At 48.1% G+C, this 21224-nt stretch overlaps 7 protein-coding genes across 7 annotated transcripts; 5 read left to right on the top strand and 2 right to left on the bottom strand.

Moving 5' to 3' along the window:
* Positions 1-606: 606 nt before the first annotated feature.
* On the top strand, positions 607-1111 carry LY89DRAFT_746907 (uncharacterized protein). Its single transcript, XM_018221107.1, has one exon. It carries the CDS (start codon positions 637-639, stop codon positions 1015-1017), a length of 381 nt encoding a protein of 126 aa, XP_018071718.1. The 5' UTR covers positions 607-636; the 3' UTR covers positions 1018-1111.
* A 2395-nt stretch (positions 1112-3506) lies between these two features.
* On the top strand, positions 3507-4757 carry LY89DRAFT_584482 (glycoside hydrolase family 16 protein; the record flags this gene model as incomplete). Its single annotated transcript, XM_018209263.1, has 3 exons — positions 3507-3747; positions 3799-4581; positions 4639-4757. 3 exons carry the CDS (start codon positions 3507-3509, stop codon positions 4755-4757), a joined length of 1143 nt encoding a protein of 380 aa, XP_018071717.1.
* A 1505-nt stretch (positions 4758-6262) lies between these two features.
* Positions 6263-8437, bottom strand: LY89DRAFT_706965 (laccase). Its single transcript, XM_018217565.1, has 6 exons — positions 8031-8437; positions 7931-7984; positions 7821-7874; positions 6871-7730; positions 6674-6808; positions 6263-6617 (listed from the first exon to the last, which is right to left on the bottom strand). Exons 1-6 carry the CDS (start codon positions 8341-8343, stop codon positions 6438-6440), a joined length of 1596 nt encoding a protein of 531 aa, XP_018071716.1. The 5' UTR covers positions 8344-8437; the 3' UTR covers positions 6263-6437.
* A 489-nt stretch (positions 8438-8926) lies between these two features.
* On the top strand, positions 8927-9252 carry LY89DRAFT_684426 (uncharacterized protein). The gene has a single exon (XM_018214874.1). It carries the CDS (start codon positions 8963-8965, stop codon positions 9182-9184), a length of 222 nt encoding a protein of 73 aa, XP_018071715.1. The 5' UTR covers positions 8927-8962; the 3' UTR covers positions 9185-9252.
* An 894-nt stretch (positions 9253-10146) lies between these two features.
* Positions 10147-13721, top strand: LY89DRAFT_733212 (uncharacterized protein; the record flags this gene model as incomplete). The annotated part of the gene is made up of 12 exons (XM_018219775.1): positions 10147-10243; positions 10299-10958; positions 11012-11054; positions 11105-11320; positions 11370-11506; positions 11559-11610; positions 11686-11826; positions 11927-12157; positions 12214-12628; positions 12676-13048; positions 13100-13590; positions 13644-13721. 12 exons carry the CDS (start codon positions 10147-10149, stop codon positions 13719-13721), a joined length of 2934 nt encoding a protein of 977 aa, XP_018071714.1.
* A 511-nt stretch (positions 13722-14232) lies between these two features.
* Positions 14233-18502, bottom strand: LY89DRAFT_781572 (phosphoribosylformylglycinamidin). The gene is made up of 2 exons (XM_018222489.1): positions 16719-18502; positions 14233-16668 (listed from the first exon to the last, which is right to left on the bottom strand). Exons 1-2 carry the CDS (start codon positions 18445-18447, stop codon positions 14324-14326), a joined length of 4074 nt encoding a protein of 1357 aa, XP_018071713.1. The 5' UTR covers positions 18448-18502; the 3' UTR covers positions 14233-14323.
* Positions 18503-18666: 164 nt separating this feature from the next.
* LY89DRAFT_644787 (uncharacterized protein) lies at positions 18667-20262 on the top strand. The gene is made up of 3 exons (XM_018211845.1): positions 18667-18988; positions 19042-19260; positions 19319-20262. The coding sequence occupies exons 1-3, from the start codon at positions 18825-18827 to the stop codon at positions 19782-19784; spliced, it is 849 nt and encodes a 282-aa protein (XP_018071712.1). The 5' UTR covers positions 18667-18824; the 3' UTR covers positions 19785-20262.
* Positions 20263-21224: the final 962 nt, after the last annotated feature.

Raw genomic sequence — 21224 nt, 5'->3', positions numbered from 1 at the left:
AAGGAGGAGATGGAGAAGGAGGAGATGGAGAAGGAGGAGATGGAGAAGGAGGAGATGGAGAAGGAGGAGATGGAGAAGGAGGAGATGGAGAAGGAAAGTGAGATGGATACGGATGGTGGTCGTGGTGGATTTGCTGGACCTAGCTTCGTCGATTGAGGGAGGAATTTGGTCTACTTTTGATGAAGTCGCTCGAGCTAAGTAAAAATTGCTCTCATCTCCAGGGAACGGGGGGAACGAAAGGTTGTAAGGCAATTGAACTTCTGAAAAAGACTTGGCCCTTGCCCATCTCCATTGCCGTGCAACTTTTGAACTGATTAACCTTCTCACTTGCCTGGCGATGGAGGCAGAACCGATCAAGAAGCTGTAGCTTTCACGAACTTGTGAAGATCTACCTAAGCGATCACTCAAATCCGCTCTATCTCAAATCACTGCACGATACATGCCGATGTCATCAATGTCTCTGTAGCGGTTTGTCCCTTGCCGAGTCCGCCTTTCTCTTCCGTATGGCCGCATTCCAACCATCATCTCCCATTCCCGTCAAATTTGCATTTAACTTGAATCATGCCCCGACTATTTCCCAGGTCATTCAGAAGCCAGACCTTCTACCGAGTCAAAACTTGTCTATAACACGCCCAAATGAAGCTTGTTGAGAGATTCTGGACAGCAGTAACTTATGCTCTCAGTCTATCATCTTTTCCATCGTTCCACGAGTATGGCATCCAGCAGAAGCCATTATTTGGAGACATCCCATCATCATTGATCAGGCCTGCTCGCCATGGACCAATCTTTTACCCTCCTGGTAGACGACCTCGAGGTGATGGGTCAGAGTTTATGTGCAAGTACGCCAATATGGGTGCAGAACGGACAAATTGTTCTACACCCGAAGATCGTTCATGCTGGCTCAAGAGCGAGAAGACTGGGCGACGATTCGACATCAACACTGATTACGAAATCCTCGCTCCCGAGGGAGTCTTGTGTCAATATACATACACTTGTAGTGGCCGATGGTTCATGTGATGCCGATGGACTCAACTTCACAGAAGCGAAGCTGTTCAACGAAGTATATCCCGGGCCTTAGTTGCAGGCTTGTTGGGGCGACATGCTTGAGGTCACTGTCATAAATAAGTTGAGGTATAACGGAACGAGCCAAGTACAGTCCTCCCCCTAGGGAAATCCCATAATATGTTGAAAGATCTACTAATATTTCTGGTGCTATTTTACTGCTATGCTCTGAAACTCTTACAACAAATACAAATTAAAGCATTTTATAAGTTTCAAATGTATTTTTATATTTAATATTCATCAAGCAGCAAGAAAATCAAGCCGGATTTGGTCGCATAATTGAAATAGGTTCAAATATCCCGAATTTTTTTTTGCTAAAGTATATATTGTATACAGAGTTATGTATTCAAAATTAATTGCGGCGTTTTATAAATATTTTTTTAAATTATAAAAGCATGCTGTGCTCGTTTCTTGCTTGTTCTTTGAAAGTTGATCAGGGATTGCTAAGATTATATAAATTTTTTATAAAACGATTATTATTAAGTTTAAATTAAATTACGCATAGATCATTGCTTGGAATAAGTTTTTTTTTTTTTAAGAATGTTAATCACATTAAATGTTTTATAGTCTTTAAGAGTCGGGAGAGGGAAATGGCTCTCTAGTACGTGATCGCAAGGCCGGTAGCTGGGTCAGATTGGCTTACTCCGGTATCCGGGACCAGGAACTATTGCACGGAAAGATTCCAGACCAATGACAACGCATCTATGAACTGGAGTCTGTGGGAGGTGGAATCATAATGTCAAGATCCAACAGAAGCTGGAGAATTGGAATTAAATAGAAGAAAGCCAAGTCTGGACGCAAAGCTTGATACCGCGAGTGGATCAACCACGACGATGGTGACGCGGCAGGGTTTATTGATCGGCTCCAAAGACTTCAAGACTGGCACTGCCGAAGTCCCTCCACGCCACACAGAGAATTGACCTCGAGCTCAGATGAATCGAGACTTGTCGCATAAAAGACATGATAATTCAAGATTCTGTTTAGGAGTGCTTGAAACGCTGTTGCTCGACATCCGACGAAGGAGGGAAATGCTCCGGTACTTGCCCAGGTGTGCATGCAAGATCGGGGTCTGCGGCACCTTATCAATTGACTGCAACGCTCACAGGGACAGGAAACAGCTGCCTGCACAGCTTGATATCCATCCCTTTCTCGAAATGAAGTGATCAAGATCTCCGAGAGGATATTTCTTTTAATAGAAAACGATGTTCAGGACAGCCAGCGCTATGATCGCATGCGGCCCTTCCCTCGTTTGATCGGCGGCCACCGTTTTCCACAGTTTTCCTTTGGCCTGGGACGTTTTGAGGGATGGTTCCCTGTTTCTGGCGTCGAGGGCGACATCTTGGCGGTACTGAAACGACGCATGTGCTTCTTCCTATGCACACACTGCAACAGAGTCCTCTCATTGCAAACCTTCTGCAGCGTCACATCACCGTATCAACCAACCATATGTGCTTCACGCTCTGGACTGAGGCCGGTACTCGAGTAAGTTGAGACGGAGTGACGGAGACGATGACCGAGTTGGTTCTGTTGGAGTCGCCGTCACCTCAATCACATCGAGTCACATCAGATGGCATAAACCGAATATCTCTCCCCTGTTTCGTTCCTTTTCTTTCCTTCCCTTCCCTTCCCATTCGTTCCTCCCTCTTTCTCTCCCTCCCATCTTCCCCACCGCGGAGGGACACACCCTTTCTTGTTTCCCCCATACTGCCGTCCAAGTCCATGTTCGCGACAGGCTTGATCCGAATTGTCCCAAACCCAAACGTCCTGACAGTTCGCCACGCGTTTCAAGGACGACCATCTCCCAACAACCCCATCCGATCATAAAGACTGGGTCCTTCCGGCTTTTGATATTAAAAGTCCACATGGTCGCTCTCGCCGTCGCCCACGCTGGCGAGTCGCATGTCATCGTATCGCACTTGTATTCGTGTATTCGTCGACCCCTGCACATCGTGTCCAAATCCAGTCCGCGCCACGCCGCCGTGCATACACCACCCATACCACACCTCACAGACCGGCCCCGATATAATTTGGCTCGGAAGGCGGTGATTGACCAACCAAGTGGGGTGTCTACGTCGTTAGCTGGAAGAGTGGGCTGCCCCTTCTTTTAGGTTATCAAGAAAATCTCTCGCTTGAGGCGAGGTATATACGAGATGCCACCCGCCGACGCAGCTGCTGGGCAGCCATCACAACAACCACAGTCGTTTCGACCGTTGGAGTACTGGAAGCCTCCAAAAGCAGTGAAGCACATTCGAAAGAAAAGCCGGGATCTACTTGCCTCGACTGGAATTGGGAGATCCTCAGCACCGGACCGACATTCGTTTATTGCGTCAAAGTTGGAAGTGGGTATTGTGGAAGATTTGGAGCACGATAAGAAAGATATGTCATTCGCTACGATTCGGGATATGGCTGGGAGAGCAAAGAACGGTGCACATTCAAACTTTCAGATGACGGATAACTATGGACGACCGTTGGGACCACCGCCTGAGTATAAAGTCGATAGAGACGATACCTTATACCACCACCATCCGTGGTACAACTTCAAGTATTGGGGAAAGAAAGGATGGTTGACCTTCTCGGCCGTCATTCTTGCCATCATAATCATCATCATTGTTGTTGCTGTGGTCGAAGCCAAGGCGAACCGATATCCGGACTATAGCGAATTGTCCTATTCACTTGCGGAAACTTGTATGTTTCGTCCCTTTTCATCTCATTCAGATCAATCATTAACCAACCCAGATTCCGGAGCCGATTTTTTCGACAACTTCGATTACTTTACAGGCTACGATCCATCATCCGGCTTCGTCCATTACGTCCCGGAAGATGAAGCTACCTCCCTCAACCTTACCTACGCCTCTTCATCCTCCGCCTTCCTCAGGGTCGACACCTCCGTATCCAACACATCCGTCCCCAATGCCTCCACTGGCCGCTTCTCCGTCCGCGTAACATCCAAGAAGCAATACGGCCTCGACAACCTCTTCATCTTCGACGTAAAGCACTCTCCTCTCGGCTGCGGAACCTGGCCTGCATTATGGCTCTCGGATCCCAGCAACTGGCCCACAAACGGCGAGATCGACATCATGGAAGCCGTCAACGTAGTCTCCTCCACCAACAACCAGATGACGCTCCACACCTCATCCGGGTGCAGCATGAGCGTCAAACGCAAAGAGACCGGCAAGTCTCTCACAACATCCTGCGTGAACAGCACCGACGACAACGCTGGCTGCGGCGTCGATTCCAGCACCGACAAAACGACCTTCGGAAGCACATTCAACACCAACGGCGGTGGCGTCCTCGCCATGGAACTACGAAGCGCGGGGATCAGGATGTGGCAATTTGCACGCGACAGCGTCCCCGTCGACGTCTGGACGGGTCCGGAACCGGACACGTGGGGCGAGGCCACGGCCGATTTCCCGAACACGGATTGTGATATCTCGAGCCATTTCCGGAATCAGAGTATCATTGCCAATATCGATCTCTGCGGCAGTTGGGCGGGCACGCAGAGTGTTTATGGGGAGAATTGTAAGTCTTGTCTTATCGAAAGGAAAGTGATGTGCTAATGTGGATGAAATGAAATAGGTCCGGGGACGTGTACCGATTACGTGGCGAATTATCCGGATGCGTTTACGGATGCGTATTGGGAGTTTGGCAACTTTACCGTTTGGTCGGCGGCGAATTCTACGGCTTCTTCTTCTTAATCGTGAATTGGGAGTAGTGGTGGTGGTGGTGATGTAATTTTTATTTCTTTGTTTTGTTTTGATTCGTGTTATATGGTGGGGTTCTGTCTTCCCTACGGGAGGAAGTGTTTGGCGTTCCGGTCGGGCTCGGGCAATCAATAGATGGATGGATGGAGAGACGCTGGACGTGGTTAGAGATGGGTGGCTGGTTAATTGGACTGCGGTGTTGGCTTGGCTGGAGGCGTCGGAATGCTTCGGCAGAAACAGGATGTGAGTGTGAATAGGAGACGAGGAAAAGGAGAGAAATGAAATAAACGGCAGTCATCAAATCCGAGATTTCCGGTGAACATCCAATATCCAACATGCAGGAGTGAGGGCGCGAGGGATGAGAAACAGGGGAGGGGTTCTTCTCGCTTGTCACGGTCAAGCTAGGCTAGGTACATATATGGTTGCCTAACGCATGGGGGTTTCGTTCCGATGTCCGGTGTTCTTACAGTAGATGGGAATGGGAGTGAGAGTGAGAGCTGGGTTTTTATTTGTTGTTTTGCTGTTGGATGGTATTCGGTTGGTTGGGGTAAGCTTCTGGCTTCTGTTTGTAAAGAAGGACATGGAAAAAAGGAAAGGGGAGGAGAGGATTTATTTATTGAAGTTGGGTAAGCTGGGTGGTGGGTATTATTTACCGGTACTTCTTCATATAAGTAGAGTTGGCTGGGTATTCTTTATAGGGAATTAATTTTGAGTACATAGCTGAGTAGGTAGGTTGGTAGGTAATTAAGGGGTTTATTTATTCCATTTTTGAATGATGTGTGTTTTGGGGTTTGAAGTAGGTAAGTAGGTAGGTAGGTAGGTAGTTTCGATTTAAGAGGTGGTTTGAAGTTTAGGTTGTTGAGATTCCTTCTTTGTATGACAGGTAATTTCTTCAATCTAGAACGGGAACTAGAACTATTGTTTAGAATCTTTAATGTCTTCAACATGACCTCCCCCCCCCAACATTTTCTCCGACTCTCTTCACCGCCTCCTTTCCCTCGATTCTGATCTCTCATCCCCGCCTCACTCGAATCGAAGCGAAATCCTTCCCCCTACCTACTCTGCCTCGGTTTAGTAGCTTGTACGTTTCCTTCCTTCCTTCATACTTTCTATTATATCTTTTATTTCCTTTCTACGTTCCCCGCAGCTAATAATACTCACAAACACCATGCTCATTCAGCATACTCCTCCTTTCATCTTCCTTCTTCCAAGTGAGCCGGAAATCTATTTCAAGCGTTGGGTATTGAAATAGTAAGTAGATCTGGATCCGGACATGCAGTGTAGATGGCTGATTAATGGGTGGGTGGAGGTTAGGGGGGTGGAGGTGGTAAGTGAGTGGGTGTGTTATTTGGGAGGGGGTTAGGAGATTGAGTAGGAATGGGGATAGAGGGAGGAGAGGTGAGGTGGACAGGCTGTTTAGTGTTGAGTTCTTGGCTTATCTAGCTTATAAATCATTATGAAACGAGGGATGCATTTCCTCACCACACTCGAGCCATAGACACGGACTGAGCTCACCAAATGCCCAATAGGAAGTACCTCTCTCAACTGATTTGTTCTGAATCCCATATTCTGACATTTTCCAACCATCGAAACAAACAAAAGAAACCAAAAAAAGACTATCCCCCGAACAACGCCGATACAAATGCTTCAACCTGTGGATATATCGCAACGCGCTTAAACTCCAGCATCATCCTGAACAATATCATCCTCAGTAGCATAAGTATCCCAGTTCGCACACGTGCTATTAACAGTCGCAACATCCATCAAAGCCACCATCTCGCTCTCACGCTCGAGTAATTGTAGCGCGAAACCTTCAGATGTGTGCCATGCGATATGGCAGTGCATTAACCACGCCTATGATTATTGTCAGCTTCCAAATACCACACGAAAAGAGAAGAAAATAAACTTACACCAGGATTATCAGTAATATAAGCCAGCACCAAATACCCCGTCCCAGGCAACATCGCCACATCTCTCCTCGGGCTATCAGTCGTGGTCAGGGTAACCGTATCCGCATCATACGTCCCCGTGCCCTGGGCCAGGACCTGTGATAAATCAGTACCTACGTATACACATTTAACATCTCAGAGACGAGGAGAGGACATACCCAGAAATCATGCCCATGCAAATGAATAGGATGAGCCTGCGCAAACGTCGTCTCGATAATAAAATACACCCATTGATCAGCAGTCGGGAGCTCAATAGCACTCTGCTCCGCCGACCAAGTATCATTCCCCTCCGCAACCTGCAGCACGGTCGGATAATCCCATTGAGATACAAAAGACGTAGATCCCATCTCCCACTTAATAGCGCCTGCCCCGCCCGTCAACGTCCCGATAAAATCGTCCGTGACGGACGCGCTGGTGCCCACTTGGTACGATAGGTACGGGACTAGAGTCGAGATATCTTCGTCGTCGCAGGAATCCTCGTAGTCGTACCCCGTGGAGCTCGGATCCGCCGTCGAGGAGCTGTCGTAGCGGACGATGCCGAGGATGTTATCGACATTGTCGTTGTCAGAGCATGTTTCTTGCGGGATGGCGCGCATCCAGTAGTTGGACACGGCTTGGTCGGCGGTGACGATCACGTCGTAGCGCTCGCCCATCCCGATTGACAGCATAGTCGTGTTATAGGGCACGATGGGGACGAAATTCGTGGAGATGACCGTCATGGTGTGGTTGTCGATGCTGAACTTGAAATGGGTGTCCGCGGCGCCATTCACCAGCCGGAGCCGGTACGACGTCCCAGATGCGAAAGTGGTCTCGAATCGCGAGCCGGAGTCGTTGTAGGTGTTTGTGCTGTTGATCAAGCAGTTGTCGAAGGTGTGCGGGCCGCTGGTACCGGCGATGGCGTTGAGCTGGTCGGCGGTTTGGTGGCTCCAGTCGTTCAGTAAGAGGTTCCCGAGGTCGACGTCGTAGTTGGCGGTTGCGGGGCCGTTGATTATGATGCCGCCCAGGATGCCGTCCCAGGCTTGTACGAAGAAATGGCTGTGGTATCAGGAGCTGCCGTATTGGGTTGCCCGCCAGGTGTAGGTGATGCTGTTGCCTGGGGCGGTGGGACATTGGGTGATGGATGCTACGCCGTCCATTTGGTTGGTGTAGTTTTGACGGATACCTATAAGTAAGAGTCAGGTATCTTCTGGCAAGCGAGGCAAGGGTAATATTGGTTACCGTGGGAATGAATGCTGGTGCCATTGTTCTCCATAGAATTTGTTACATGGACAACTGAATTGGTCAGTTTGAATCAGATACCAAGAACGGAATCACTCACCAACAGTGTCACCCCAACCGGCAATGATAGTAGGACCCGGGAAAGACCCGTTGACGGTCAAGACAAGCCTTTCGTATCCGTCTGGGGAAGCAGTCCCATTCTGTATGTCAAACCAATACTCGCGAGTTACCCCAGTATCTGGGACAGTCTCGTAGTAATTGGTGGAGAGATCATAATCACCCCAGCAAGAGCGATCTGTAGCACTATTCGTGCATCTCTTAGAGAGTTGATTGGAAGTAGAAGCGGGAGCCGCAAAAGCAGTTGACAAGGCAGAAGCAGCCAAGAACAAAGAAGAGAAAAACATTGTCCACATGAAAGACAGGGAAGAAGCCTGTCGAGGGGAAATGAGAAGCAATGAGAGACTTGATGATGAACCAGGGAGAAGATGAGGATTGTCAAGCGTTCATGTGGACATTTGTTATATATCTAACTGGATGGACAGAAGCAGAGTTTGACTTGCTCGTCCGACACCGAAATTGCAAGCTTAGCCTTCCTGAATTGGGATATTCAAGGTCGTCGTATGTGGCCACGAGTCTGTGATGTTTCTTGGCTGAGAACATGATCTGAGTGAGGCTCAGTGTTTCTTGTTTCCGCCGTCGAGAGCCCACCGTCTGGCCCCGCGTTACTCGGATCGACGACACTGACTACGACTGCAGCTCCAGCGGCCATCGAACATGACTGAGATCTTCTAGGTATGGCTTACATAGCCACGGACCCCTCATCAAGCTACTCCAACTTGACATGGACCATCGACAGCACTGGTGCCGCTCCATGTAAGACAACGCTTGATCCCTTGAATCTCTCCATATTTGCCAGTCATTTACGTACAAACAACTAACAAACATCTAGGGAACGCAACTATCACCAATTCCACCAACGTCGGAGAGTTCTATATTGTCACAGCAGACTCTGCTTACGACTCTGCAGGATTCATGTCCGGCAATCAAACCACAAACGTCACCGGCGCTGTTACGTCCGGATTCGCCACATTCGGAAGCCAAGTTGTCTTCATCGATAACGGAACTTATGAAGCTCAGTTCTGGGCCCAGACGACCGACGAGACAAACGTGTGGTTTTTGAAGTGGAATAGTGCTGGCTCTTCCCAGACGGATAGCACGCCTGTTGCGATCAAAATAACTGCGCCCAGCAATTGAGCAGCACTTGGTGGGCAAGCGAAAGGGGAGTTGAGGGAGAAGGGAGGCATATATTTGTTTTTCTTGGGTCTGTTTGGAATTGTTTCTCAGGGACTAGGCGAGGGGCGGGGAAGTGCAACATGTACATAGTAAACAGAACGTAGATCGCATGAAATGGAGATCTTGCGACTGGAAATCGTTCAGAAAGATAGCATTATAAACCTCCCCACCGTTTTGGCAAATTGAGCAACACGTGACAAGAAGTTACGACATTCTGGGCATCATCCTCGACTCGAAATGTCTCGGTCTAGTCTTATGATGTAGCATTGGATGTGGCTAGGAAACCCATAAAGCAATTAACAACAAGCATCGTTTTCAATCAAGTAACAAAACATAACTTCTCTGACGAAGAGATATCTTGTATCTCTTGCCTCCTCTCTGTTTTGGAGCCCAGTACACTTGCCCAAGCTACCTAAGTTTCAAGTAAGGGAGGATGAAAGGGGATGTCAGTGAGAGCCACTGGAGGAGCATCCAGAATCTGGCTGCTGATTCCAGATCAGAACCGATCACCCGTTTGAAGCTCTCTCGTGATCTCGCTCATAAATGTTGTGACTGACTCTCCATCATCGTGATAGGTCAGAAAATGTCTTCGTCAAAAGGAAGTTCTGCATTCTCAAAGAGAAGGGAACCAGTCCGCGCAGCTTGATCGGCGATGTGAGTCAGTCACGTGGACATGGCCTAACCAAAATGGTACACAATGTTCAGCCATCGTGGAACATCAAAACGCCACCATCGAGATTGGACAGCAGGAACTGCGAGGTCTCTTGAACGACGACCGGCCATGAGACATGAACGACAAGAGGCGGAATGCCTCGATACTGACCCTTGGGCTAAAAGAGAGAGTTATATGCATCTCGGAAGAATCTCCGCAGAGATCGCCCAGACCCATTTCGACTTGTCGATCCTGTGCAGCCTGACCGACCATGGGTGAGCATCGGCATCATCTGAAGAGGGCACGGGGTGGTGCACAATCAGACCTCTATTTATCTACCAGAGACTCATCGTCACCAAGTCCCTCAGGTATGGAGCGCCCTGCATTCCGCCTCTATGAATTTCAAGCTGACTTAAGACACAGAGACTGGGGAGTTTGGAGACTCCGAACAAAGCGACCTGCGATCACTGGACCGCATTGGCATCACAGAGTTACTTGAAAATGACAGTCGACCAACATTCATCATAGACCTTGTTGCTTCTGAAAAGGAGATTAATGGACTCCTGAAGGTCACTTGGTCGAACAAGTCGTTGAAATTCTTCGACGGCTTAAGGAGGGTCATCAATGCAGAAACTTACTATCCTTCTCTTACCCCACCGCGCACACCCTCAGCTGCTTTAGCCGCAGCAGAGGCAGCGTTCAAGGAATGGGCAACCAGCATGCCTGACTTCGATAATGAACTTGACGGATATATGCCTCGATATGAGTTTAAGAATATGTATTGGACTTGCTGTACTCTTCGAAAACGATGGAGAGTGATCAGTGCCTCGCAGGTTCCAAGTCAGCGGAAGAAGAGCCACGGCACCCCTCGATCAAGTCGCTCAAGTTCGAGATCTGCGCCAGGCTCTAGTCGAAGCTTCAGCACTGAAAGATCTAATACTGACACCATGACTTCGGAGGAGTCCGAACTCTACAAACAACTTGCTGACAGTGAGTCCAAATTCAAAGTGATGACGGAACTGAACCCTGTTGGGATGTACTACCTATCTCCAGATGGGAATATTTTATATTGTAACGACATGTGTAAGCTGTGATATGTTCTATCTGTGTTTGGATTTCCTGACGAATTGCACTAGGGTATGAGATCACCGGTCATCCTCGAGGCTTGGAAGGAGAAATGTACGTCTCGCAAAAACCCGGTCCCTTGCATCTAGTGCTGACTTGAAAAGGTCGTTCATGAATGTACTTTCCGAAATTGACCATCCAATGATGGCGGTGGAATGGGAGATATTGACCACGACGAAAGCCAGACGTAACTTTGAGCTTCGCTTACGGAAGCCATGGGTCGACGAGATCACTAAAGAGGAGAAGCAGCGGTGGATTCTTGCGTCCTGTGATCAGGAGTTTGATGAGGATGGAAAACTCAAGACTATCATGGGCTGCATGTTCGTCGTCTACTCAATCTCGAAGCGACGAGTTTGCTAACGACCTTAGAACCGATATCAGTAGGCAAAAGCACGCACAGGAAGATGCTCTTCACAAAGCAGCTCTCAAGGAAGAGCTTGCCAGGACCACTGAAGAGGCGGCGCACCACGCGAAGAATTTCCAACAAATGGCAGAATTGGCTCCTTGTGGCAAGTCTCAATCCCGAAGGAGGTTTGATTGACTAACGATGTCTTCAAGGCATGTTTACATTTAATAATGAAGGCACCATCACGTGGGCGAACCCTCTGTTGTAAGTTAATGTTTCCGATTCGACCATTTCTCAACCTAGAGAAACAAGCGAACTTATATACTGATAATCTTCCAGCTACGAAATGATAGGCCACCCAAGGAACCTTGAAGAGAATTCCCCAATGTCCTTTCTTAACTGCGTGGAGCAGCAAGATCGGCAAAAATTTCATGAGGCTTGGGAGAAGTTGACAGTCGCAAGAGAAGAAATTAGCATGGAGTATGTGTTTCGTCTCGGCGTCCCTTCATCATCCCTTCCCTTACGTCAAACATTCACAAGGAACTAATGTGATATGTATGAATGCTTACCTTATTTTCAGACTGCGGCTGAAGAAGCCCTGGATAGAAGACAAGGAAGGAGCAGTACGAGATGCAAAATGGATCTTGTTCTTGGCTTTGCCTCAAGTCTCTGTCGACGGAACTTTGACAAAAGTTTTCGGATGTACGACAGATATCTCAGGCTTCAAGCTTGCTGAGCGAATTCAGATGGAAAGTCGTTTGAAGGCAGAAGAAGCAAAAAAGCAACAAGAGACTTTCATAGACATGACTTCGTACGTATACGAACAACTCACACATCATTCTGAGAAGTTCGTCTGATGAACCTTAGTCACGAAATGCGGAATCCTCTGAGCGCGATCATGCTGTGTGCTGATGGTGTTGCCAATTCGGTCATCGACTATCAAAGCACCAAAGATCAGACTATCGACATGCTGCAAGATCTCCTAGAGAACAACCTCGATGCAGCACAGACCATTGTTCTGTGCGCTCAGCATCAGAAACGAATCATTGACGACGTTCTAACACTTTCCAAGTTGAATTCAACCATGTTGCATGTTACCCCGGTCCAAGTCCAAGTCGAATCTACAGTGAGGAGAACCTTGAAAATGTTTGAGAGCGAATTACAAGCACATGAGATTAGTATAGACTTTACAGTAGAGTCCTCATATCAGCAAGAAGGTATAGATTGGGTCCTATGTGATCCTGTACGACTAACGCAGATTTTCATTAATCTTCTCACGAATGTAAGTCAAAAAATACTATTATTTGGAGACCAGCTAATGTATTCCAGGCCATCAAGTTCACTAGGACAGAATCCAAACGCGAAATTTCTGTCCATCTCGCAACCTCAATCTTGACCCCACCAAGCGAAATAGCAACAGAGATTCAGTGGTTTCCATCCAAGGCTTCTAATGATATTCAAGACTTGACTCTCGCTCCTGATTGGGGTACGGGGCAACAAGTATACCTGTACTTCGCTGTGACAGACACAGGGAGGGGTCTTTCAGAAGATGAGAAGACACGACTATTTCACAGATTCAGCCAAGCAAGCCCTAAGACTCATGTTCAATACGGAGGCTCTGGGCTAGGCCTCTTCATATCAAGAGAACTCACAGAGCTACAAGGAGGAGAAATCGGGGTAGCATCTCGTGAGGGAATAGGAAGTAAACACACTCCTTCCAATCTTGACAACACCACCACTAATAACTCTCCAGGCACCTTCGCATTCTATATCAAAGCTCGAAAAGCCACAGGAGTCCTAGTAGAAGCACCCATCGGAATCTCCTACTCACGATTACCAACCTCCTCGAACACCGAATCCAACGGCACCCCGCGACCAACACGACTGAAATCCGACTATCACATCCTTCTCGTCGAAGACAATCTCATCAACCAAAAAGTGCTCAGCAAACAGCTCCGTAGCACAGGCTCAATCGTCCACGTCGCAAACCACGGCGTCGAAGCCCTAGACTTCCTTTCCAAAACGATCAAATGGAAAGACACTCTACCTTCTTCTCAGAGCAAGAAAATGGACCTCTCGCTCATACTGATGGATCTCGAGATGCCCGTTATGGATGGGCTGGCCTGCACCCGACGAATTCGGGACTTGGAACGAGAAGGGAAGATTATTGGGCATGTGCCTATTATTGCCGTGACGGCCAACACGAGGTTGGAGCAGATGGAAACGGCGATCGAGGCTGGGATGGTAAGATATCTGATCTGTGGAGTGTACTGTACTTAGCTGATGATATGTTATAGGATGATATTGTGGGTAAACCGTTTCAGATCCCGGAACTTATGCAGAAGATGGATCAATTGATGTGGAAGGGACATTGAGGATTGTAGACTGGTTGTTTAGATTGAGATCAATACCCCTGTGTGCGTGGAGTACTGGCATATAAAAGGAGCGCGTAGCGGGCATTTCACAGTGCTAGGAAGGTCATTGCATTATTAGAAGGATAATTTGGACGTCTGTCGCTGTCGGTCTGTGCTACCAAACTTTTGGTCGCAGCTCTTATCTCAGATAATAATCACGAACATTCTCAAGTCAAAAATATCGATATTAAAATACCCAACATTATACTCCCATAATCAATCTCCAAGTGACGGACAATATCAGGAGGAACTATAAGTCTCCTGTTTCCGACATCTGTCCATTATCTGGGTAAAGGCAATTGAGCGGGCAGCTGACGCTCGAACTGGCGAAGTGGGATATTTGTGTCGGACAATAAAATGAAAGAAAGCACTGAGCAATCTGTGGATGTCACCTTTCAGTCGGGAGAAACGGAGGACAATCCTAAAGCAACAGTAATAGATCATCAGGTTGCACACGAGATATAGGTTGCGACTTTGATGCAATAATCAATTGTCCACTCTCTCAACAACACCCAGCCCAAGTATGGAAATCTAATCAAAATACAAAGGCCGAATATCAAAGTTCAGCCAACCCAGCGTCTAGCACTCCTAAACATCCTAACCCACGGCCCAAACTCACCCCACTGCTCTACCTTCTCCTTCGGCACATAGCTCCCAACATCAACCATGATCGTCCTTTCCGGATGAGGCATCATAGCCAGCACTCTCCCATCAAGACTTCGCACACCAGCGATACCTTCCGGGCTACCGTTGGCGTTGAATGGATATCTCGTCGTGACGCTTCCCCTGTTGTCTGTGTAGCGGATCGGGATCAAGCCATCGGCGTTCATAGCCTCGATGTGGGTTTGATGTCTGAACGAAGCCCGCCCTTCTCCGTGCGAGACTGCGATAGGGAGTGAAGACCCATTCATACCGTGCAAGAACACCGAGGGGGATTTGGAGTTATCTTGGATCTTGACCATGGATACTCTAGCCTCGAACTGCTCGCTCTTATTCTCCAAGAAGAGCGGCCAATGCGAAGTCCCTGGAATGAGTTCCGCGATCCTGGTTAGCATTTGACAACCATTGCAAACTCCCAGAGCAAAGGTATCTGGACGCGCGAAGAAGCGTTGGAATTCGGGGCGAGCGTTCTCTTCGTGCATGAGGATGGATTTCGCCCAGCCTTGACCGGCGCCTAGGACGTCACCGTATGAAAAGCCGCCGCAGGCTGCAATGCCGACGAAGTCTGCGAGAGAGCGGCCAGAGATGATATCCGTCATGTGGACGTCGATGGGGTCGAAGCCAGCGGCTTTGAAAGCGAAGGCCATCTCGGCGTGGCCGTTGACTCCTTGCTCTCGGAGAATTGCCACGCGAGGTGCTTTGGCGAAGACGGAGGTGATTGAGGATGTGAGGGGGAGGATGGACTCTTTGGGATCGAATGTTAGTTTGTAGTGGAGGCCAGGGTCATGGTCATCTTTAATATTTTCGTATTCAGCGTCTGCACACTCGATGTTGTCACGAATGCGCTGCATCTGGTAGGAAGTGGTTGACCATAATTGTTGTAGCTCGGCGCGTTCCATACGCAAAATGGAAGTCTGGCCATAACGAATGGACAACTGTTGCTTCGACGATTGAGAAACTCGCCCAATCTTTCTGACCAGACCCTTTGGTGGACCACAAGTTGAAAAACAGCTGATGAATCTGATCTCGTCTGATTTCCTGACTTGGAAGATGGCACCAAGCTCTTCGTTGAAGAGAGTATCCAGTACATCTGGAAGAGCAGAGCTCTTTGTGAAGTTATCAATCATGATTTCAGCTCCGCATCGACCTGCGAACATCATCTCTGCGAGGGTGGTAATCATTCCTCCGTCTGAGATATCGTGGTAAGCAAGTACAACATCAGACTCGTGCATCTGTGAAATAGCATCGAAATAATCGAGAATCAAATCTGGATCTCTAACATCTGGAGCTTGGTTTCCGAGTTGACCAAAAGTTTGTGCCAATGCAGATCCACCTAATGCTTTGTGACCTTGTGCAAGATCAACGTACATGAGAATGGTCTCTCCGACATCCTCGGTTCTCCGTAGAGCAGGCGTCCAAGTGTTTCTGATATTTGCAACAGGAGCAAATACGGAAATAACGACAGTCATAGGTGCGGTGACACTCTTGGCTTCGCCACTTTGTTGATCCTTCCATGACGCTTTCATGGATGTTGAATCTTTGCCAACGGGAATGCTAATACCAAGTTTGGGACACAGGTCCATACCGATAGCATGAACTGCTTCGTAAAGAGCGGCACCTTCACCAGGGTGGTTGACCGCAGCCATCCAATTTGCGGACAAGCGGACTCGTGCAAGATCTCCTTCCTTTGCGCGAAGGATATGTGCTGCAGCAAGATTCAACAAACTTTCTACTACGGCCATTCTTGCAGAAGCACCGGGGGAGATGAGTGCAAGTGTGGATTTCTCGCCCATACTCATAGCTTCACCACTCTTGATCTTGTCACCAATATTCAAAGCGGTAGCAGTAACTGCAACATCAGCAACAGGAGTTTGCCATGGCCCGACCATTTGATCCCTGACGGTCATACCGCCAACAGTCCGATCGCTGATGGTGATCAAGAACGATTTGGAGCCGACTGCGGGAAGTTTGAAGACACGTTCTATGGCCTTCTTCAACAGATCATGCTCAGGAATCTGAGGGTAGTTCTCGACAAGACATTTTCGGGCGTCGAAAGCCTTCAGAACAGGTTTCCTTGACTTGACTATGCGATCAAGTCGCCTGTCTTTAGGGAAGAGTGTTGACATCGGGACGTCGATCGGTCGAGGATATTGGGTAGACTCTCGATCAGTGACAATCAACCTCGCGACACCATTTTGATCCTTCGCCAGAACAGTGCCAACATCAGAAAATCCACATCGTTCTCGGTCTAAAATAATGTAAGCATGATATCATAAGCCAAGGGTCAGGCAAACTTACTGCAAATGCTAACGAATCTGTTGAGACCATCCTGGTTGACAATCATAACGTATCGCTCTTGGGCTTCACAACACCAAATTTGCAGAGGGCTCATGCTTCTATCAGCATTCTCGACTTGTCGCAGCTCAAAATGCCCACCGTATCCAGCATCCTTAACAAGTTCAGGAAGTGCGTTGGAAAGTCCTCCAGCACCTACATCATGGATAAAGGCAATCGGATTGTTCTCTCCCAAAGCCACACATGCGTTGATGACCATCTGGGCTCTGCGTTCCATCTCAGGATTTCCACGTTGGACACTGTCGAAGTCTAGTTCCACTGAACCCTCACCTGATGCGTTACTCGATGCAGCGCCTCCGCCAAGACCAATGAGCATTGCTGGACCACCGAGGACAATCACATGAGCACCTTCCTTGACATCTCGTCCATCCTTGAGAGCATGTTGAGGACGAACTGTACCAACGCCTCCTGCGATCATGATTGGCTTGTGATACCCACGTATATCGTGACCGTCAGCAGTATCGACATCAGCCAACAAAGTACGAAAGCACCCCGTAAGACACGGGCGACCGAATTCATTATTGAACCGCGCACTACCTATTGGCGCTTCGAGCATGATATCCAGACTGCTGGCATAATGTGCTGGCTTGCCGAAATCCATTTCCCAAGGTTCTTTGTGGTCTGGGATCAATAGGTCTGACACCCAAAAGCCACAAAGTCCTGCTTTCGGAGTAGATCCTCGACCAACTGCTCCCTCGTCTCTAATCTCACCTCCCGAACCAGTTGCTGCTCCAGGGAAGGGAGAAATAGCCGTCGGGTGATTGTGAGTCTCGACCTTAGCAAGAAAGTGCACTTTCTCCTTTGTCTGTCTCCAACTTCCGGTAGAGTAATCAGGTGCCCAGAAGCTTGCCACCTCTCCTTCTAACACAGCTGCATTGTCGCTGTACGCCGACACAGTGTACTTCGGATTCTCATTGTGGGTATTCCGAATCATCTCGAAAAGACTCTTGCCCATACCTATCCCATCGATAGTCCAGTTGGCATTGAATTGCTTATGTCGACAATGCTCCGAGTTGACTTGTGCAAACATAAAAAGTTCAATATCGTAAGGAGATCTCCCAACCTGCTTATATGCTTGGACTAGATACTCCATCTCAAGTTGATCGAGAGCAAGTCCTCGCTTTTTGTTGTACGCCTTCAGTACCTCAAGAGCTTCGGCTCCGTCAGCTGACAGGTCGATGACCTCCAAAGGAAATGGTTGGCCTTCAGCAAACATCTGATGGAGATCTGGCTCAGTCGTGCTGATTTTCTCTGTCATTCGATCGTAGAGAACATCTCTGAAAGGAATATCGTCGCTTTCGAATGGCTCGACGAAGGTAACCAAGATAGCGCGACCTCTCTCAATGCGCTCCACCTCGGTTTTGAGGCCACATACATGAGCAATGCTCGTGGCTTTGGAGCTCCATGGTGAGATGTTCCGAGGTGTAATATAGTAAATCTCAGATAAGCTTCCTGGCTGCTTCTCTAGAATTTTGGCATCCGCGGTTCCTGGAATAAGCTGGGTAATTTTGGCCTTAATTGCATCGTTTCCGGGGTTCTTCAAGTGCGTGTAGTGCATCCCAATTCCTTGGACTTCACGGACTTGCGTTCCCAGTCTATTGATTCTTTGCTTGAGCTTTTCAGCCTCGGAAGAGGTGAAGCAGCTGTCGCCCGGGAATGTAAGATGCTCCATATTGTCAGGGTGCAACAGTCTCTGCCTGACTACATGATCTTTTGAGATTCAAAATTATGGCGGGGTCAAAAAATATTCGAGGTAAAACCGAGGCGGCTTTTCAGTGGCTTTAACGTGGGGCCGCCAATTAACGCGAGAACCAATGAAACGCCTTCCTGAATCTCCGTGCTGGCACCCAAAAGTTCCATGCTTTGAAAATACTTGGCCTCGTCCTCGTCAATCTTGCCTCGACTTTCTCAGCAACAGTCGGACTTTCAACGCATGAATTTCCGCTCTCACTCTCTTTCTTTGTACATATCACCACCATACATGGACGATTTATAGATTCGAATACCCCATATCCGAATTCCACGTCGCGTTTGCGCAACACCTTCAAGATGGGTATCGTGTCCTTCATTACAGGGCTTATTGCTCCAATTTTCATAATCATATCGCCCATTACTTCATACGCAGACCAGACATATTCAATCCACCGGACAAAATCTAGTGCCGGCTTCTCGATGGATATTCCATTGATTATGCTGGTAGCATCATTACTGAGGTAAGTACGCATCAAAACCAAGATGCAGACAGAGCTGATGGGTCGTCCTGCAGAGTGTTCTATTATCCTGGCGCGAAGTTCGATATTTCCTTACTTATACAGTCATTCATCATGATTGCAATCCAATTAGTCTTGCTGAAGGTAGCATTGGATCATCGACCATCACCGTCATCGAAGGGAGGAGAAGCATCCATGCCGTTTGTAGGAGCAAGAGAAGGCGAACTGGGGGTCTCAAGACCGTACAACTTTTGGCAATGGCGATCGCCGAAGCCGTGAGTATTTCTCAGGATATCAAACCATGTTACCAGCCACTGACGACGGTACATGCAGATACTGGCAGTTTCTCCTCTACCTATTCATTGGCCTCACAGTCTTCGAGCTTCTCCTTTCCCCGATTCCTTCATTATACTCACTATACTCCGCCAGTCTTGGCATCATCGGTCTCTCGATCGAAGCGACCCTCCCGCTCCCGCAGATTCTTGCCAACTACAAGGCGCGATCGTGTAAGGGTTTCCGTTTGTCAGTACTTGCGAGCTGGATAGCGGGTGACATTATGAAAATGTTCTGGTTCTTTACGGCTACCAGTGAGATTCCGTGGACATTCAAGCTCTGCGGAATCTTCCAGATGTGCTGCGATTTGTTTCTTGGTGGCCAGTATTGGGTGTATGGAGACAAGGGAGAACCTGTAATCAAGGAACATGAGATGGGAATGAGGATGAATGGACTTGCACATCCTCATGCACATTCCACCGGAATGAGAACGCCAGTGGGCGAGAAAGATGTGAGACTGGGGTAGATAATTGTTTGTTTGTATAGACCAAAGACTTTGTAACTGAACCCCGCTTTGGCGTAGTGGACGACTCGAGATTTCCACACCTTCGCTCCTCGTTCTGTTTGATCTCGATGACACGATCGGCCGGATTCCAGCGCCTTCTTCCCGTCTGACTGCGATATCCCTCGTAGATTCTGCTTGAAAGGCAACTATCCCGAAGATTCAAGGTCCTTGAGTACCTGTCCTTGCAAAATCAATTGCCACAAAAAGATGTTGGCTCTTCGCGATAGGCTGGCTGGCCCTCCAAATCGGCATCATATATCACATTTCGAAGCCACGGACCGAGAGATCTGTGCGACAGCCCGAAAAAAACAAACAAGCTGCAAATTTCAAGATAAGAGTAATTGATAGGTGCGCGGAGCCAGGCAAGGGAATTTGTGAGAAGAGGGATGTGGAGGTTGGTGTTTTTGGGAGCCTGTCGAGGTTCTCGCGTAATATGCATGTAAGTTTGTGAATTGGTTGTGAATGCCATCGGGACAACCATTATCTACCAAAGAGCTGACAATGACAACAACAGCGCAATTCAAACTTGAAAGTTGTAGAAGTAAGAATATCATAAAGGGAGACAAGTGTAGAAATTCGAATGGGCTCTTCGCGACCAGAATTGATGATTTCTCGCCTGATTTCGCTTCGAAAACATCCCCTTTTTGCTCTTGAACTTGCACAGCCAGAAAACAGAACTTCACCACACCTCCTCTAGAGCTCTTTCCTTCCTCGGGAATTCACTCCCAAGCTAAGTCCCAGCCCTCGCCAACTCGAACTCCCGCCGCCCCGGAAAAATTATTTAAAGCCTGCCTCTCTACTCTGTCCTCGCCTTTCTCTTCTTCCACAACAACTTCGACCCAGCCTCAACTCCAGATCACAACAACAACTTCTTCAACTACCACAGGCTACACCCATCCACACTCAAATAGTAAGTCATACTCAACTCTATCCAAACTCATTCTTTCTTGAATCCTTCTCCCTCTTCTGGAACTTCAACTGAACATTTCTCGTCACAACAGATCGCACTCTTCACAACTCGAATCGATCTTGACCAACGACGTCAAGACTCTTTGAAATAACAACAATCTCATAAGATCCCGCAAGGTAAGCAGTCCATCCTTCCAGATCGTTCTCCATCGTTGTCCTTGCCCTCTTGCTTTCAATTCTTCCCGTTGCGCGGCTTCTCCTCTGCCTTCTTCCTCCAAACCCTTCTCGCCTCTTTTTCATCTTCAAACTTCTCCACCTCTACCCCGCCTCGCCTTCAACTTGATACAACAAACCTCTTCACACAAACACACACCAGCCTCGAGCCATATTCAAGTCATAAACACTTCCTTTGCTTCTTGTCTTCCATCCTCATCCCACATTCCATTCCTTTTCAGATCGACTTCTATCAGCCACCGGTATTACTCGATCTTC

Source organism: Mollisia scopiformis, assembly GCF_001500285.1.
Source record: "Mollisia scopiformis unplaced genomic scaffold LY89scaffold_11, whole genome shotgun sequence".
Taxonomy (NCBI): Eukaryota; Fungi; Ascomycota; class Leotiomycetes; order Helotiales; family Mollisiaceae; genus Mollisia; species Mollisia scopiformis.
Note: the sequence above shows the minus strand (reverse complement) of the source record. Positions and strands in the feature narration are given on the sequence as shown.

Excerpts from the sequence above, each read along its gene's own strand:
- LY89DRAFT_746907 (XM_018221107.1), top strand. The coding sequence starts at position 637 with ATGAAGCTTGTTGAGAGATTCTGGACAGCAGTAACTTATGCTCTCAGT.
- LY89DRAFT_706965 (XM_018217565.1), bottom strand. The coding sequence starts at position 8,343 with ATGTGGACAATGTTTTTCTCTTCTTTGTTCTTGGCTGCTTCTGCCTTG. Across the intron at positions 7,731-7,820 it reads CGTAGCATCCATCACCCAAT|CCTGGGACGGCATCCTGGGC; the intron begins GTCCCACCGCCC and ends TCTTCGTACAAG. Across the intron at positions 6,618-6,673 it reads ATATTACTGATAATCCTGGT|GCGTGGTTAATGCACTGCCA; the intron begins GTAAGTTTATTT and ends CAATAATCATAG.
- LY89DRAFT_684426 (XM_018214874.1), top strand. The coding sequence starts at position 8,963 with ATGTCCGGCAATCAAACCACAAACGTCACCGGCGCTGTTACGTCCGGA.
- LY89DRAFT_781572 (XM_018222489.1), bottom strand. The coding sequence starts at position 18,447 with ATGGAGCATCTTACATTCCCGGGCGACAGCTGCTTCACCTCTTCCGAG. Across the intron at positions 16,669-16,718 it reads CAGATTCGTTAGCATTTGCA|ACCGAGAACGATGTGGATTT; the intron begins GTAAGTTTGCCT and ends ACATTATTTTAG.
- LY89DRAFT_644787 (XM_018211845.1), top strand. The coding sequence starts at position 18,825 with ATGGGTATCGTGTCCTTCATTACAGGGCTTATTGCTCCAATTTTCATA. Across the intron at positions 18,989-19,041 it reads CTGGTAGCATCATTACTGAG|AGTGTTCTATTATCCTGGCG; the intron begins GTAAGTACGCAT and ends GTCGTCCTGCAG. Across the intron at positions 19,261-19,318 it reads CAATGGCGATCGCCGAAGCC|ATACTGGCAGTTTCTCCTCT; the intron begins GTGAGTATTTCT and ends CGGTACATGCAG.